The 15,384-nt window shown below is 43.3% G+C and overlaps 1 protein-coding gene across 1 annotated transcript in view; it reads right to left on the bottom strand.

Annotated features, from left to right (window-relative positions):
* Positions 1-15,384, bottom strand: part of rfc1 (replication factor C (activator 1) 1) — a 55,782-nt gene that overhangs the window by 22,856 nt on the left and 17,542 nt on the right. The window contains exons 6-10 of the mRNA XM_055637555.1: positions 15,078-15,152; positions 14,455-14,532; positions 10,025-10,121; positions 5,107-5,519; positions 4,138-4,245 (exon numbers count right to left, since the gene is read on the bottom strand). Coding sequence (XP_055493530.1) covers positions 4,138-4,245; positions 5,107-5,519; positions 10,025-10,121; positions 14,455-14,532; positions 15,078-15,152 — 771 coding nt within the window. The remainder of the gene's footprint in view (positions 1-4,137; positions 4,246-5,106; positions 5,520-10,024; positions 10,122-14,454; positions 14,533-15,077; positions 15,153-15,384) is intronic.

The raw sequence follows: 15,384 nt of genomic DNA, 5'->3' as shown, positions 1-15,384 counted from the left end.
TTGCGTCTAGTTGGGTAACTGGTAGGGTGAAGACTATTCCATGCTTTGATTGTGCGGGGGAATTCCATGGAGCAGCCATGGATAGAATAAATTGGGTTGACGTTTCGGGTAGAAACCCTTCTTTACATTTCCTCTGGTTTTATCCTTTTTAGTTTAATTTAAAAATACAGCGTGGAAACAGGCCCTTCGGCCCACCAAGTCCACGCCGACCACTGTTCACCCGTACACTAGTTCTATTCCACACATTAGCGACGCAAGTCAAGAGTGTTTTATTCTCTCACGTCCCAGTTAGAACAATGAAATCCTTACTTGCACAACAGAATATGTAAACATAGTACTCTGTAAACAATGTTATAAACGAGAGAGAGAGAGCGAGAGAGAGCGAGAGAGAGCGAGAGAGAGCGAGAGAGAGCGAGAGAGAGCGAGAGAGAGAGACCCACACACACACACACACACAATTTCCCTCCTGGGATTAATAAAGTTCTATCGTGTAGTATCGTGTGTGTAGGAAGGAACTGCAGATGCTGGTTTGAACTGAAGATAGACACAAAAAGCTGGAGTAACTCAACAGGTCAGACAGAATCTCTGGACAAATGGAAAATATTACGTTTTGGGTTGGGTCTGAAAAAGGTTCCTGCACACCTTTGGAATGTGGAAGGAAACAAGAGCACCCGGAGAAAACCCATGCGATCAAAGGGAAAAGGAGCAAACTCCATCCAGACAGCACCCACATTCAGGATCAACTCCGGGTCTCTGGCAATTTTAGGCAGCAACTTTATGGCCAATGTACTGCCCCATAGTCTTGAACTGAATTAAACCATACAGTTGCTGTAATGGGGGACATACGTCACTTAGAGATTTAAAACTGAAAATGGATATTTTCATTTTTTTTAGTAACCAAAGTTATCAACGTATAATTTTTTGTGTGTTGGAAAATAAAATATAGTGGCACAGCTGGTGGACTTGCTGCCTCACACGCCAGAGATCTGTGTTCGATCCTGTCCTCGGGCACTGTGTGTTGAATTTGCACATTCTCCCTGCAAGCGTGTGGGTTTCCTCCCACATCCCAAAGACACATTGGCTTTGTAGGTTAACTTGTCTGTAAAATTGCCCCTAATGTGTAGGGAGTGGGTGAGGAAAGTGGGATAACAGAACTTGTGTAAATGGGCAGACAAAAATGCTGGAGAAACTCAGCGGGCGAGGCAGCATCTGTGCAGCGAAGGAAATAGGCAACGTTTCGGGTCGAGACCCTTCTTCGGACTGATGTGAGGGGGGGGGGGGGGGGGGGGGGGGGGGGGAGGGGAGGAGGAGAAAGCAGGAGAAAGAGGGGGAAAGGAAGAGGCAGATACATTGGGCTGAGGGAGAGCTGGGAAGCGGAGGAGAAAGCAGGGACTACCTGAAATTGGAGAAGTCAATGTTCATACCGCTGGGGTGCAAACTGCCCAAGTGAAATATGAGGTGCTGCTTCTCCAATTTGCGGTGGTCCTCACTCTGGCCTAGGAGGAGGCCCAGGACAGAAAGGTTAGATTCGGAATGGGAGGGGGAGTTGAAGTGCAGAGCCACTGGGAGATCAAGTTGGTTATTGCGAACCGAGTGGAGGTATTGGGCGAAGCGATCGCTAAGCCTACGCTTGGTCTCTCCGATGTAGAGCAGCTGACACCTAGAGCAACGGATGCAATAGATGAGGTTGGAGGAGGTGCAGGTGAACCTCTGCCGCACCTGGAAAGACTGTTTGGGTCCTTGAATGGAGTCAAGGGGGGAGGTAAAGCGACAACTGTAGCATTTCCTGTGGTTGCAAGGGAAAGTGCCAGGAGAGGGGGTGGTTTGGGTGGGAAGGGACAAATTGACCAGGGAGTTACAGAGGGAGCGGTCTCTGCGGAAAGCCGACAGGGGAGGAGATGGGAAGATGTGGCCAGTGGTGGGATCCTGCTGGTAGACAAAGCTGGAGAAAATCAGCGGGTGAGGCAGCATCTATTGAGCGAAAGAATAGGCGACGTTTCGGGTAGAGACCCTTCTTCAGACTGATATCGGGAGGGGCGGGAAAAAGAAAGGAAGAGGCGGAGACAGTAGGCTGTGGGAGAGCTGGGAATGGGAGGGGAAGGAGGGAGAAAGCAAGGACAACCTGAAATTGGAGAAGCTAATGTTCATACCACTGGGGTGTAAACTACCCAAGCAAAATGTGAGGTGCTGTTCCTTTAATTTGCGGTGGGCCTCACTCTGGCCATGGAGGAGACTCAGGACAGAAAGGTTGGATTCGGAATGGGAGGGGGAGTTGAAGTGCTGAGCCACCGGGAGATCAGGTTGGTTATTGCGAACTGAGTGGAGGTGTTGTGCAAAGCGATCGCCAAGCCTGCACTTTGCCTCACCGAGGTTGATCATACACTGGAAGTGGAAAGAAATAATAGAAATTGCATTCATTGCAACGTGTAAAAAGAGATGAGATACTGTATTGTAATTTTGCTGCCTGTCATAGTGGTATATATCATGTCTTGATTGGTGAATATGTCTAGTTTGTGACTTTATTTGAAGCTGAAATAATATGTGAATGTTTCATCGACCATAATTCCGACTGGTAACTATGCACTGCATCCGAGCACATTATCACACGCGTCATGCAAGCCGTCCTAAATGACCACCTAAACTGTCATTTGGCAACTTAAAAAGCTGCCGAGGTTGCCCGGCTGGCAACAGGGAAAAAAAGTTAAATGAGAGCCCTGAATAAGGAATAGAACATAGAACAGTACAGCACAGGGACAAGCCTCTCTGCCCAGAAGCAGTGCATTCCAGGCAACTACCACCTTTGTGTGTAAAAAAATGTCCCACTTGTCCTATAAATGTCCTTTAAACTTCCATCCCCTAACCATAAAACTATGCCCTCCAGTATTTGACATTTCCACTCTGGAAAAAAGATTCTGAATGTCTACCCCAACATGGCCTTTCATCATTTTATAAACCTATCAGGTCTCCCCTCCTGACTATCAGACTACCAGACTGCTGAACGACTGCTTTGAAACTTCTAGATCATTCTGATCAAAAGGTACAATATTTACTATTACATAACAAAAACTATAATTTCAGTCACACTAAACCAATTCTTCACGAACATAGAACAATACAGCACAGGAACAGGCTCAGCGGGTGCAGCAGCATCTATGGAGCGAAGGAAATAGGCAACGTTTCGGGCCGAAACCCTTCTTCAGACAGACTATCCTCAGTCTGAAGAAGGGTTTCGGCCCGAAACGTTGCCTATTTCCTTCGCTCCATAGATGCTGCTGCACCCGCTGAGTTTCTCCAGCTTTTCTGTGTAACCTACGATTCTCCAGCATCTGCAGTTCCCTCTTTAACACAGGAACAGGCTCTTTGATCCACAATGTTTGTGCCGAACATGGTACCAAACCAACTCTTTTCTGCCGCACATAATCCATACCCTACCACTGCCCACAGATCCAAATGCCTTTCCACTTTGAGACAAGGGACTTAAACCCCAAGATCCCTCTGTCCACCAGTGTTAAGGGCCCTGCTGTTAACCGCATATTTTTCTCTGCATTTGACCTTTGAAAGCACAATAGCTCACACCGGCCCAGATTAAACTCCATCTGCTATTTCTATGCCCATATCTATTACTGATCTCTATCCTGCTGTGTTCATTGATATCCTTCTTCACTGTTCACAACTCCACTGTGTTGCCTGGAAACGTAATTCTGAAGTACACTTTTGTCCATGTCATTTATAAATCAGAGGTCCCAGCATTGATCCTTGCGGAAGACATACTGGTCATAGACCCCCCCCCCCCCCAGCCAAATAGTCAAAAAGGTTAGAATTTCCATCCACTGTTGAAATGCACAAAGTTTTTCTTGAAGAATATTAGGAATTCAATGGTTCATTAATACAATTATTCAAGATCCATGAAACCAATGGAGATAACACATACTAAGATCAACCATGGTTCTGCATTTAAATACAAACTATATACATATATATGGGCAACACATACAATAAAACAATGCAATGGCCTTTGAGTGTATTTGATCAATGCAAATGAACACTCTGTACAAATAACCACCCTACACTGGGTTTCAAACAAGTTGTCATTGAAATTCTAAAAAGTATTGTTAATAAATGTTGTTGCTATCGTACCTGGGGGATTTCCTTTGACCCCAAAGCTCGTGGGCCATCACGATTTAAAAAGCTGCGATAGGCTAAGTAATTCTGACGCTTCTTTTCAGTATCCTCTGGGCTCTTGGACTAAAGAAACAAAGATGCAAGTACAATTCACAAAACTACCCCAAACAGATTATCTACCAAATTCATACATTTCTGCTTTAGATTTTTCAAAAGGAAAAAACATCATCCTATCACAACCACAGAGCAGTCCTGAACTACTTTCTACCTCATTGGTGACCCTTGGACTATCTTGGATTGGACTTTGCGAGCTTTACCTTGCACTGAACATTATCCCCTTATGTATCTATAAACTGCAAATGACTCAATTGCAATCAAGTGTTGTCTTTCTGCTGAGTGAATAGTGCGCAACAAAATGCTTATCACTGTAATTCGGTTATAGTGACAATAAAATAAACTTACAATAAAGAAAGTAGAATAAAACTAATTAAAGACATTCCGCAAGTCTCTGAAAACACAACAAACTCAGCAATACATAAAACAGACTTGCCCACTGGCTGTTAGAGAAACCTTAATACATTTATTTATTATATTTGACTCATGTCAATTGTGTCCATCTTTAATCTCTCAAAATCTAAATTAACCCTTCTTTAATAGCAGCAAATTTGGAAAGTTCAAGTCAAGTACTTTCCGTTTAATGGGTCCAATGCCAGAATCATACTTTCCTTTTTTCTCCCCCATTTGCTCACCCAAGCAATTTCTGAACTGTGACCCAGTAAAAAGTACATGGAGTCACAATGCTAAATCTGGTAATGCTGTGGGCGGTTCTCCAAACCTACTGCCCAGTAACTATAAGATGGGTGGGGACCAGGCAAAAGAAAGTTCATTAGTCAGAAATCTATTTTTCACCTTTGTGTGAAGGAAATCATATTGTGAAATAATATAGCAGGCACCCAACCCAAAATACAGCTAAATGCTTCCTACCTCAGGTTTACTTGGGGATACTTTCTCCTTGGTGTTTGGTGAAACAGTTTGTTCCTCCTCCTTTCGAAAAACTTTCTGCTCACTTTTCTTTGAAGAACTAGTTTGCTCCTTTTTGGGAGAAATCTTTGTTTCCGCTTTCTTTGAAGAAAGGGTTTTCTCCTCTTTCCTGGGAGAAATTCTCTTTGCTCGGTGTGGCTTCGTTGGACTGTCCCTTATTACCTTAGCCGTCTCTTCTTTACGCTTCATGTGGGCTACTTTTGCACTCAATTTTCCTGGGGATGCTTTATTAAGTGACTTTTCCATATTAGTACTTGAAGACTCCGTTGAAAGTTTGGAAGAAATCCTCGTGCTCTGAGATTTACTGAACTTTTCACTGCAGTTCTTCACGTTATCAGCTTCATTCAACATCTTAGCTGAAAATTAACATAGAGGTTGATTAGTGGTACACCAAGGCATAGAGAAAAGTAGGTGGATCTCTTTCCCATGACATGGCTAGCAAAGGAGCAACAGTACGAGGTGCTGTCTACTCCAGAAATGCACTAAACAGCACACTTGGTGACTTGGTAGTTTGGATTCAGAACAGGCCCGCCTCTGTTGTTTGTGATGTGCATAAATAACTTGGCCGAAAACGTAATTAGATTGGTTAGTAACTTTGTGGGTGACAAAACATTGTTGGAATTGCAGGGCTCTCACTTAACTTTTTTTTCTGTTTCCAGCCGGGCAACCTAGGCAGCTTTTTAGGTTGCCAAATGAAAGTTTAGGTAGCCATTTAAGACGGCTTGCATGACGTGTGTGATAATGTGCTCAGACGAAGTGCCTAGTTACCAGTCAGAATTATGCTCAATGAAGCATTCACATATTATTTCTGCTTCAAATAAAGTCACAAACTAAACATATTCACCAATCAAGGCATGATATATACCCCAATGACATGCAGCAAAATTATAATATAGTATCTCAACTCTTTTTCCACGTTGCAATGAATGCAATTTCTATTATTTCTTTCCACTTCCAAACAAAAATGTTGGATTATTCAGCATATAATCAACCTCGGTGAGACCAAGCACAGGCTTGGCGATTGCTTCGCACAACACCTCTACTCAGCTCGCAATAACCAATCTGATCTCCCGGTGACTCAGCATTTCAATTCCCCCTCCCATTCCGAATCCGACCTTCCTGTCCTGGGCCTCCTCCATGGCTAGAGTGAGGACCACCAGAAATTGGAGGAACAGCTCCTCATATTTCACTTGGGTAGTTTACACCCCAGCTGTATGAACATTGACCTCCAATTTCAGGTAGTCCTTGCATTCTCCCTCCCCCCCCCTTCCCAGCTCTTCCTCAGCCCACTGTCTCCACCTCTTCTTTTCTTCCCCCCCCCCCCCACAATAGTCTGAAGAAGGGTCTCGACCCGAAATGTTGCTTATGCCTTCGCTCCATAGATGCTGCCTCACCTGCTGATTTTTTCCAGCTTTGTATACCAACGGGATCCCACCACTGGCCACATCTTCCCATCTCTTCCCCTGTCGACTTACCGCAGAGACCGCTCCCTCTGTAACTCCCTGGTCAATTTGTCCCTTCCCACCCAAACCACCCTCTCTCCTGGCACTTTCCCTTGCAACCACAGGAAATGCTACACTTGTCGCTTTACCTCCATTGACCCCATTCAAGGGCCCAAGCAGTCTTTCCAGGTACGGCAGAGGTTCACATGCACCTACTCCAACCTCATCTACTGCATCTGCTGCTCTAGGTGTCAGCTGCTCTACATCGGTGAGACCAAGCGTAGGCTTGGCGATCGCTTCGCCCAACACCTCCGCTCAGTTCACAATAACCAACCTAATCTCCCGGTGGCTCAGCACTTCAACTCCCCCTCCCATTCCAAATCCGACCTTTCTGTCCTGAGACTCCTCCATGGCCAGAGTGAGGCCCACCTTAAATTGAAGAGCAGCACCTCATATTTAGCTTGGGCAGTTTACACCCCAGCGGTATGAACATTGACTTCTTCAATTTCAGATAGTCCCTGCTTTCTCCCCCCCTTCCCAGCTCTTCCTCAGCCCACTGTCTCCACCTCTTCCTCCCCCTCCCCCCACCCTCACATCAGTCTGAAGGGTCTCGACCCCAAACATTGCCTATCCTCTCCACAGATGCTGCCTCACCCGCTGAGTTTCTCCAGCACTTTTGTCTACCCATTCACACAAGTTCTGTTATCCCACTTTCCTCATCCATTCCTTACACATATGGGGCAATTTTACAGAGCCAAGTTAACCTACAAAGCCAATGTGTCTTTGGGATGTGGGAGGAAACCCACACGCTTGCAGGGAGAATGTGCAAATTCAACACAGACTGTGCCCGACAGGACAGGATCGAACACAGATCTCTGGCGTGTGAGGCAGCAAGTCCACCAGCAAGTTTTCCAACACAAAAAAAAAACTTAAATCTTAATGTGACGCTATGTTCCCCTTTACAGATACTGTATGTTTTAATTCAGTTCAAGACTATGGGACAGTACATTGGCCATAAAGTTGCTGCCTAAAAGTGCCAGAGACCCTGGAATTGGTCCTGAATATGGGTGCTGTCTGTATGGAGTTTGCTCCTTTTCCCTTTGATCGCCTGGGTTTTCTCCGGGTGCTCTTGTTTCCTTCCACATTCCAAAGGAGTGCAGGAACCTTTTTCAGATCCAACCCAAAACGTAATATTTTCCTTTTGTCCAGAGATTTTGGCTGACCTGTTGAGTTACTCCAGCTTCTTGTGTCTATCTTCAGTTTAAACCAGCATCATCTGCAGTTCCTTCCGACACACACACGATACTATACGATAGAACTTTATTAATCCCAGGAGGGAAATTGTGTGCGTGCGTGTGTGCGTGTATATATATATATATATATATATATATTACACACACGCACATATAGTTATATATTCATATATAAATATACACCGTTTTGTTTTCTCGTTTACAACATTGTTTACAGAGTACTATGTTTACATATTCTGTTGTGCTGCTGCAAGTAAGGATTTCATTGTTCTAACTGGGACATGAGAGAATAAAACACTCTTGACTTACGTCGCTAATGTGTGGGATAGAACTAGTGTACGGGTGATCGGTGGTCGGCGTGGACTCGATGGGCTGAAGGGCCTGTTTCCACTCTGTATCTTTAAATTAAACGAAAAACATTAAAACCAGAGGGTTTTAAAGAAGGGTCTCGACCCAATTTCTTCTATCCAGAGATGCTGGCTGCTCAATGGAGTTCCCCCGCACAATTAAAGCATGGAATATTCTTCAACCTACCATAGTTACAAAACCAGACGCAACTAAATTTAAGGTAGCTCTTTTTTCCCCTCAAGAACCCTTTTTTGCTTAAGTCCAAGTCAAGAGTCAAGAGAGTTTTATTGTCATGTTTCTTGCTTGCTGCAGCACAACAGAATATGTAAACATAATACAGAACAAGAGATAAAAGTTCACTGTGTCTATATACCATAGACATACACAATAAATAAACAGATAAAGTGCAATAGGCTGTTATTTTTCAGAGTTTGGAGGTAGAGGGTTCACTCCAGTTTAAATTCCATTTGGAATATTTATTGAAGACCAGGAAACCAGGAAGTTACTCCAGCTCCAGGGAGTGATTCTGCGTTGGTTTTCAGCGGTCGCGGCGAGGCGGCGACCGGACAGCAATGGCGGCGAGATCTCCCACAATGCAAAGGGAGAGAGAAAGTGCCCGCTGCCAACCAGTTGCGGTGGCAGTGCGCATGTGCAGGGCAGCACATCTGCACAACCACATCCGATGATGTGCTGGCCGTGGTTGTGCACATGTGCAGGGGAGGATGTGCAGGCCGTGGCAGTGTGCATGTACAAGCCGGCCGGGCGAGGGGGAGGGGAAGAAAAAATATAGGCGCAGAGATCAGTTACTAATATCAGCGGAGAAATGACAAACAGTTGAAACCAGGCAAATGTGTGTTGCTGCCCTTTGGGAGGTCAAATACAAGGCAAAGGTATACAGTTAATGGTATGAGCTTTGACAGCGTTGATATACAGAGGGAGCTTGAGTACAAGTCCATTGTTCCTGAAAGGAGCAACACAGGCAGATGAAAGTAGTAAAGAAGGCATGTTGCTTTCATCAGTCAGGGCACTAAGTATACAAGTTGGCAAGTCATACAGCAAATTGATTAAACTTTGGTTTGTCCACATTTGGAGTATTGTGTTCATTTTTGGACTCAACCATTATAGGAAACATGTGGAAGCTTTTGAGAGGGTGCAGTAAGGTTTACCAGGATGCTACCTAGATTAGGTTGCATTAGTTACAAGGAGACATCGGAGACTTTTTTTTTGTCTCTGCAATGTCAGATCACGAGGGAGAACTGAGAAGACTTGATAGCAGCATTTAAGAGGATTTTCGACAGGCATATTAATATGCAGGGAATGGAGAGCTGTGGATCTGTGCCTGTGGATCAAAGCAATAGTTTAATTTGTCATCATGTTTGACACATGCATCGCGGATTGAAAGACCAGACCTTCTGTACAGTTCTATATTTTAATGGGCTAAGTGCCCTCCTTTGTCACAAGTAAATTTTAAATCCCATATTTCATTCATTTTGTCCGATCTGCCATTTCTCAACCCAAGATGTGCATTCAATAAACTCCAGGGTTTTTGTTAAATTATACATCAAAATGGCAGATCTTTCTATTGGGAGAATAAAGAAAGAGAAAACTGTGTAAATATGAGTGTCTGAAAAGCAATTACAGGCACTCTTAGCACAGATCTCAAATTAGAGTCTCCTGCAGACTACTCTAAAAACAAATGACTGACCCAAGGAGGCTGAAAATCAATGGAGTTGGTAGATTCAAAGTATTAAACAGAATTGACTCAGCAGTACTAGAAATAATGTAATTTTGCTATTTTTTTTAAAAACACATATTTACCCGAATGTTCTGCTGTCTGCTCATCAGCCGTTTTTCTAGGTTCAGCCTTTACAACCAAGGATAAAGAGAACTCCTGGCTTTCACGATCTGTCCGTGCCTGAATAGGATCAGAATAAAGTCAGTCAGATTCAGTAATAGCTTCTAACTCACTATCACTCTTGAACATAGAAAATAGGTGCCAGGAGTAAGCCAATGGGCCCTACCAGCCAGCACCATCATTCAATATGATCATGGCTGATCATCTAAAATCAGTACCCCATTTCGGCTTTTTCCACATATCCCTTGATTCCCTTAACCTTAAGAGCTAAATCTAACGCTCTCTTGAAAACATCCAGTGAATCGGCTTCCACTGCCTTCTGTGGCAGAGAATTCCACAGATTCACAACTCTCTGGATGAAAAAGTTTTTCCTCATCTCAGTCCTAAATGGCCTACTCCTTATTCTTAAACTGGGAACCCTGGTTCTGGACTCCCCCAACATCATGAACATTTTTCCTGTATCTAGCCTGTCCAATCCTCTAAGAATTTGATATGTTTCTATAAGATCCCCTCTCATCATTCTAAATTCCAGCGAATATAAGCTCAGTCGACCCATCATACGTCAGTCCCGCCATCCTGGGAATTAACCTGGTGAACCAATGCTGCATTCCCTCAATAGCAATAATGTCCTTCCTCAAGGAGATTAGGAGACCACAATTACACACAATACTCCAAGTGCGGTCTCACCAAGGGCCTGTACAACTGCAGTAGGACCTTCCTTGCTCCTAAACTCAAATCCTCTCGCAATGAAGGCCAACATGCCATTGGCTTTCTTCACTGCCTGCTGTACCTGCATGCTTAATTTCAGTGACTGATGTACAAGCACACCCAGGTCTCGTTGCACCTCCCCTTTTCCTAATCTGACACCATTCAGATAATAATCTGCTTTTCTGTTCTTGCCACCAAATTGGATAACCTCACATTTATCCACATTATTCTGCTTCCGCCATGTTTCTGCCCACTCATAATGCATTTCGTTGTCTCTGTACTGTACACTGACAATGACAATAAATTGAATCATTTCATTTCATTTCATTTCACTCACCCAACCTAACCAAGTCACCCTGCAGCCTCATAGTATCCTCATCACAGCTCACACTGCCACCAGCAATGTCATCCGCAGACATTGTTACATTTAATTCCCTCGTCTAAATCATTAATATATATATATATTGTAAACTGGGGTCCCAGCACCGAGCTTTGCCGTACCACACTAGTCACTGCCTGTCATTCTGAAAAGGACCCCTTTAATACCTACTCCTTGCTTACTGTCTGCCAACCAGTTCTCTATCCATGCCAATACCCTACCCCCAATACCATGTCCTCTAATTTTGCACACTAATCTTGTGTAGGACCTTGCCAAAGGCTTTTTGAAAGTCCAGATATGCCACATCCACTGGCTCTCCATTATCCATTCTACTTGTTTCCATCCTAAAAATTCCAAAAGTTTAGTCACGCATGATTTCCCCTTCATAAATCCATGCTGACTTTGACCGATCCCGTCACTTCTTTCCGAATGCGCTGTTATAACATCTTTAATAATCGACTCCAGAATCTTTCTTATTATCAATGTAAGGCTAACTGGTTTATAATTCCCAGTTTTCTCTCTCCCTCCTTTCTTAAAAAGTGTGGTTACATTGGCTACCCTCCAGTCCACAGGAACCGATTCAGAATCGAGATAACATTGGAAAATGATCACCAATACATCCACAATTTCTAGGGCCACCTCGAGTACTCTGGGATGCAGACCATCAGGCCCTGGAGATTTATCTGCCTTCAGTCCCAAGTTTACCTAACACTATTTCTATCTAATGTGGATTCCCTTCAGTTCCTCCCTCCCACTAGATCCTCGGTCCCCTCGTATTTCTAGGAGATTGTTTGTATTTTCCTTAGTGAAGACAAAACCAAAGTACTCGTTGAACTGTTCTGCCATTTCCTTGTTTCCCCATTATAAATTCACCAGTCTATGTTTGTAAGAAACCTACATTGGTCTTCACTAATCTTTTCCTTTTTGCATACCTATAGAAACTTTTAGTCAGTTTTTTAATATTTTTCGCAAGCTTTCTTTCATGCTCTTCTCCCCCCTCTTAATTAACCCCTTTGTCCTCCTCAGTTCTAAATTTCTCCCAGTCCTCTGGTTTGCTGCTTCTTCTGGCCAATCTTCCTTGGATTTAACATTATCCTTGACTTCCCTTGTCAGCCACGGTTGAGCTTCCCAGTTTTATTTTTTCACCGGACATAGATGAACAATTTCTGGAGTTCATCTATGCGGTCTTTAAAACTTCGCCATTGCACCTCCACTGTCAACCCTTTAAGTATAATTTGCCCTCCTATCCTAGCCAATTCCCATCTCATACCTTCAAAGTCTCCTTTCTTCAAGTCAGGACCCTAGTCTCCGAATTAACCATGTCACTTCCCATATGCTAGGGATGAATGCCAGATCTTCCAATCTACCTCATTGCCGACCTTGCACTTTTAAAATCTGCACTCTCTCTGTAGTTGTAACACTTTTACTATTTATCTTCTTTTTTGCAGTTCAAGGCTGATTAATGGTATGGTTTGCCTGGATAGTATAGAAAACATTTTACACTATCTACGGTGCACATGACAATAATAAACTAATATATTTTTGATAAATCATAACAACATTGGAATAGGCCTTGCATCCCTATGAGCCCCTGCAATGCCATTACATCAAATTTATTCACAAATTTATTGAGCCTCCTACCAGCCGGAGCCAGAGGTGCAAAGTTGAATGATGTTTAACACTCAAGTGTTGCTTAACACTCTGCCCAAGATTTTCACAACTGAATATTTAATGCTCAAAATTGTGGCCAAGTCCTGGATTCTGCAGCTGAGCAAACACGCTGGATCTAATTAGCCAATCCCTTGAATATGATTCAATGAGAATCATATTCCCAGTTCAAACTCCAATTAATCCCATAAATATAAACCAATGTCGATTTCCAAAAAACCATCATCGATAGCTATTCTATGTCTGTATAGAAATCTTTACCTAAAAGTGTCCATTAAGAATCATTTTAATGTGTATCCAGCTCTAGGAATCCGCTTTACTGATCATACGGTTTAATTGTCATGGTTTTATTCCTTAAGAGACATGTTGACATGAGGAATATTATTTGTCACAAGATACTGTGACAAATAATTTGCCACATATTCTTCATGGGACATGAATCCTAGCTGAAGAAATCATTTGCCACATATGCTTGGGGATTTGATTTGGAGACTTGATTCCCCAAGCCAAAATAAGTGACTGAATGGATAAACATAAACCTAAAAACAAGTCATATAAGACCAGTCTTGAAAGGCATTGGTATGGTCATCTTTCCTAGTCACTCATATTTTGTTATTCTGATGAACATTTCCAATTTGAAATGTTCCCTTCTCTCCCCACTGATGTAGCCTAACCCCACAGTATTTCCAGCATTCTCTGGTTTAGCATTTCCACCAGGTGGCGCGCCAACAGTCTGTCATGTCCCTTCTATTTTTTTATTATTTTAAGTATGTTTTAAATGTGTGTTTCAATGTTTCTTGGTTAGTTTATGTGGGGGGAGCGGGTAAGGGGGGACGTGGGGAAACTTTTTTTCAGTCACTTACCTCGATGGAGAATAGACTTTCTCAGTGTCTCATCCCCCCCGGACTAACAACTGGATTGGTGCGGCATTACCTGGAGACCGGCCTGTGGCTTCAAGCCGCAGGCGCAGCGCGGACTTTCACATCACGGAACTGCGATCCTTTGCCGAAGATCGCCAGAAGAAGTGCTCCGCCTGTGGACTTTTAACCGTGAAGCCACTGTCTCCGGTAAGAGGCGGCGGACTCAGGAACACCATGTTGCGCAGTGTTCCATTCCGTCCCGACGTCGAAGTTTCAATCATCCAGACGAGAGGGCCTGAATATCGGAACATCTGTAGCAGCGAACTGCGGAGGGTTCAAAGGTCCCGACCACGGGTGAACAAAGGAGGAAGATGACTGAACTTTAGTGGCTTCCATCACAGGTATGTTGAGCCCACTGTGGTGGAGGTTTATGTTAAATTTTATTTAATGTGTGCCTTGTGTTCTTTTCACTTAGTATGGCAACTCAAATTTCACTGTACCTTAAGTGACAATAAATGTGAACTTGAATTTTAGATTGCCAGCAGCTGCAGGTTCCTTTTTTGGTTTTCATTTAGATACGGGTACTGAGTTAAACACATATAAATATATTCCCACTCAAGACTTATCCAAGAAATTCTAAAAAAAAAAAACTTTTGTAGTATTGCGTACAAAGCATTTTCAAACAAATAACCACAGTTTAAACACATAAGCAATAATTATTCCATTAGCTAGGTAGATCCGTTTCAAGTAAAACATTAGATCCTGTTTCAGTAATTACCTTTTTGCTCTTTGGCAAGTCATCCAACATTGCCAATGTTCTAGCAAATTCCTCATCTTCATGCAACTGCCGCTCCAGCTGAAAAAAGTTGGAAACTAGAATGTGGTTGAAAATAACGAGACAAAAATCGAGCAATCAACATTACTAACACACGAGTACAATGACTCGCCAAGGACAAACGCCTACCAAAAGGCCAATAAAGTTCCTCATGGATTTGATAGAATTGACTATCCCAATCAGAAACCCATTAGCAGGAAGAGCAGGGGAAGATTTCAACCAGTGGAGGCAAGAATAATTACAACAGAGTAAGACAGATTGAGGAGGTCAAAAAATTACACTGTTATTATGGATGAGGATTCATGTTGCGGTCTATCGTGTATTGGGCAAAAGAGGGTGAAAGTTACATATTGCAGGATTACTACAAATTGGCTGGAAACAACAACCCGAGAATAAAGGTGACATTCCAATGATTGGTCCAAATTCAAACAAATAACAAAGTATAAGATATTCACTTCTAGTTAAACCTATTGTTCGGTACAATGTAAAAAGGTCAAGATGCACAATAAGAAGGAATTGCTTGCTTGTATCTTCCCTTTAAATACAAATGTTTCAGCTTCAATTACCTCTGTGTCTTCATCAAGTTGCAGCTGGCGAGCAAGCTCCTCGTCATCAGCAGTGGAATCAAAACTGGGTGACGGCTAAGATCAAAAGGACCAATGTTAACTCATTGTTTAAGAAAGAACTGCAGATGCTGGAAAAATCGAAGGTAGACAAAAATGCTGGAGAAACTCAGCGGGTGAGGCAGCATCTATGGAGCGAAGGAATCTATGGAGCGAAGGTGACGTTTCGGGTCGAGACCCTTTGTCAGACTGTTGTGGGGGTGAGGGGGGGCAGGAAGAAGAAAGGAAGAGGCGGAGACAGTAGGCTGTG

Source organism: Leucoraja erinacea, chromosome 1, assembly GCF_028641065.1.
Source record: "Leucoraja erinacea ecotype New England chromosome 1, Leri_hhj_1, whole genome shotgun sequence".
NCBI classification, from domain to species: domain Eukaryota; kingdom Metazoa; phylum Chordata; class Chondrichthyes; order Rajiformes; family Rajidae; genus Leucoraja; species Leucoraja erinaceus.
This window is presented reverse-complemented; position numbering and strand designations above follow the sequence as displayed.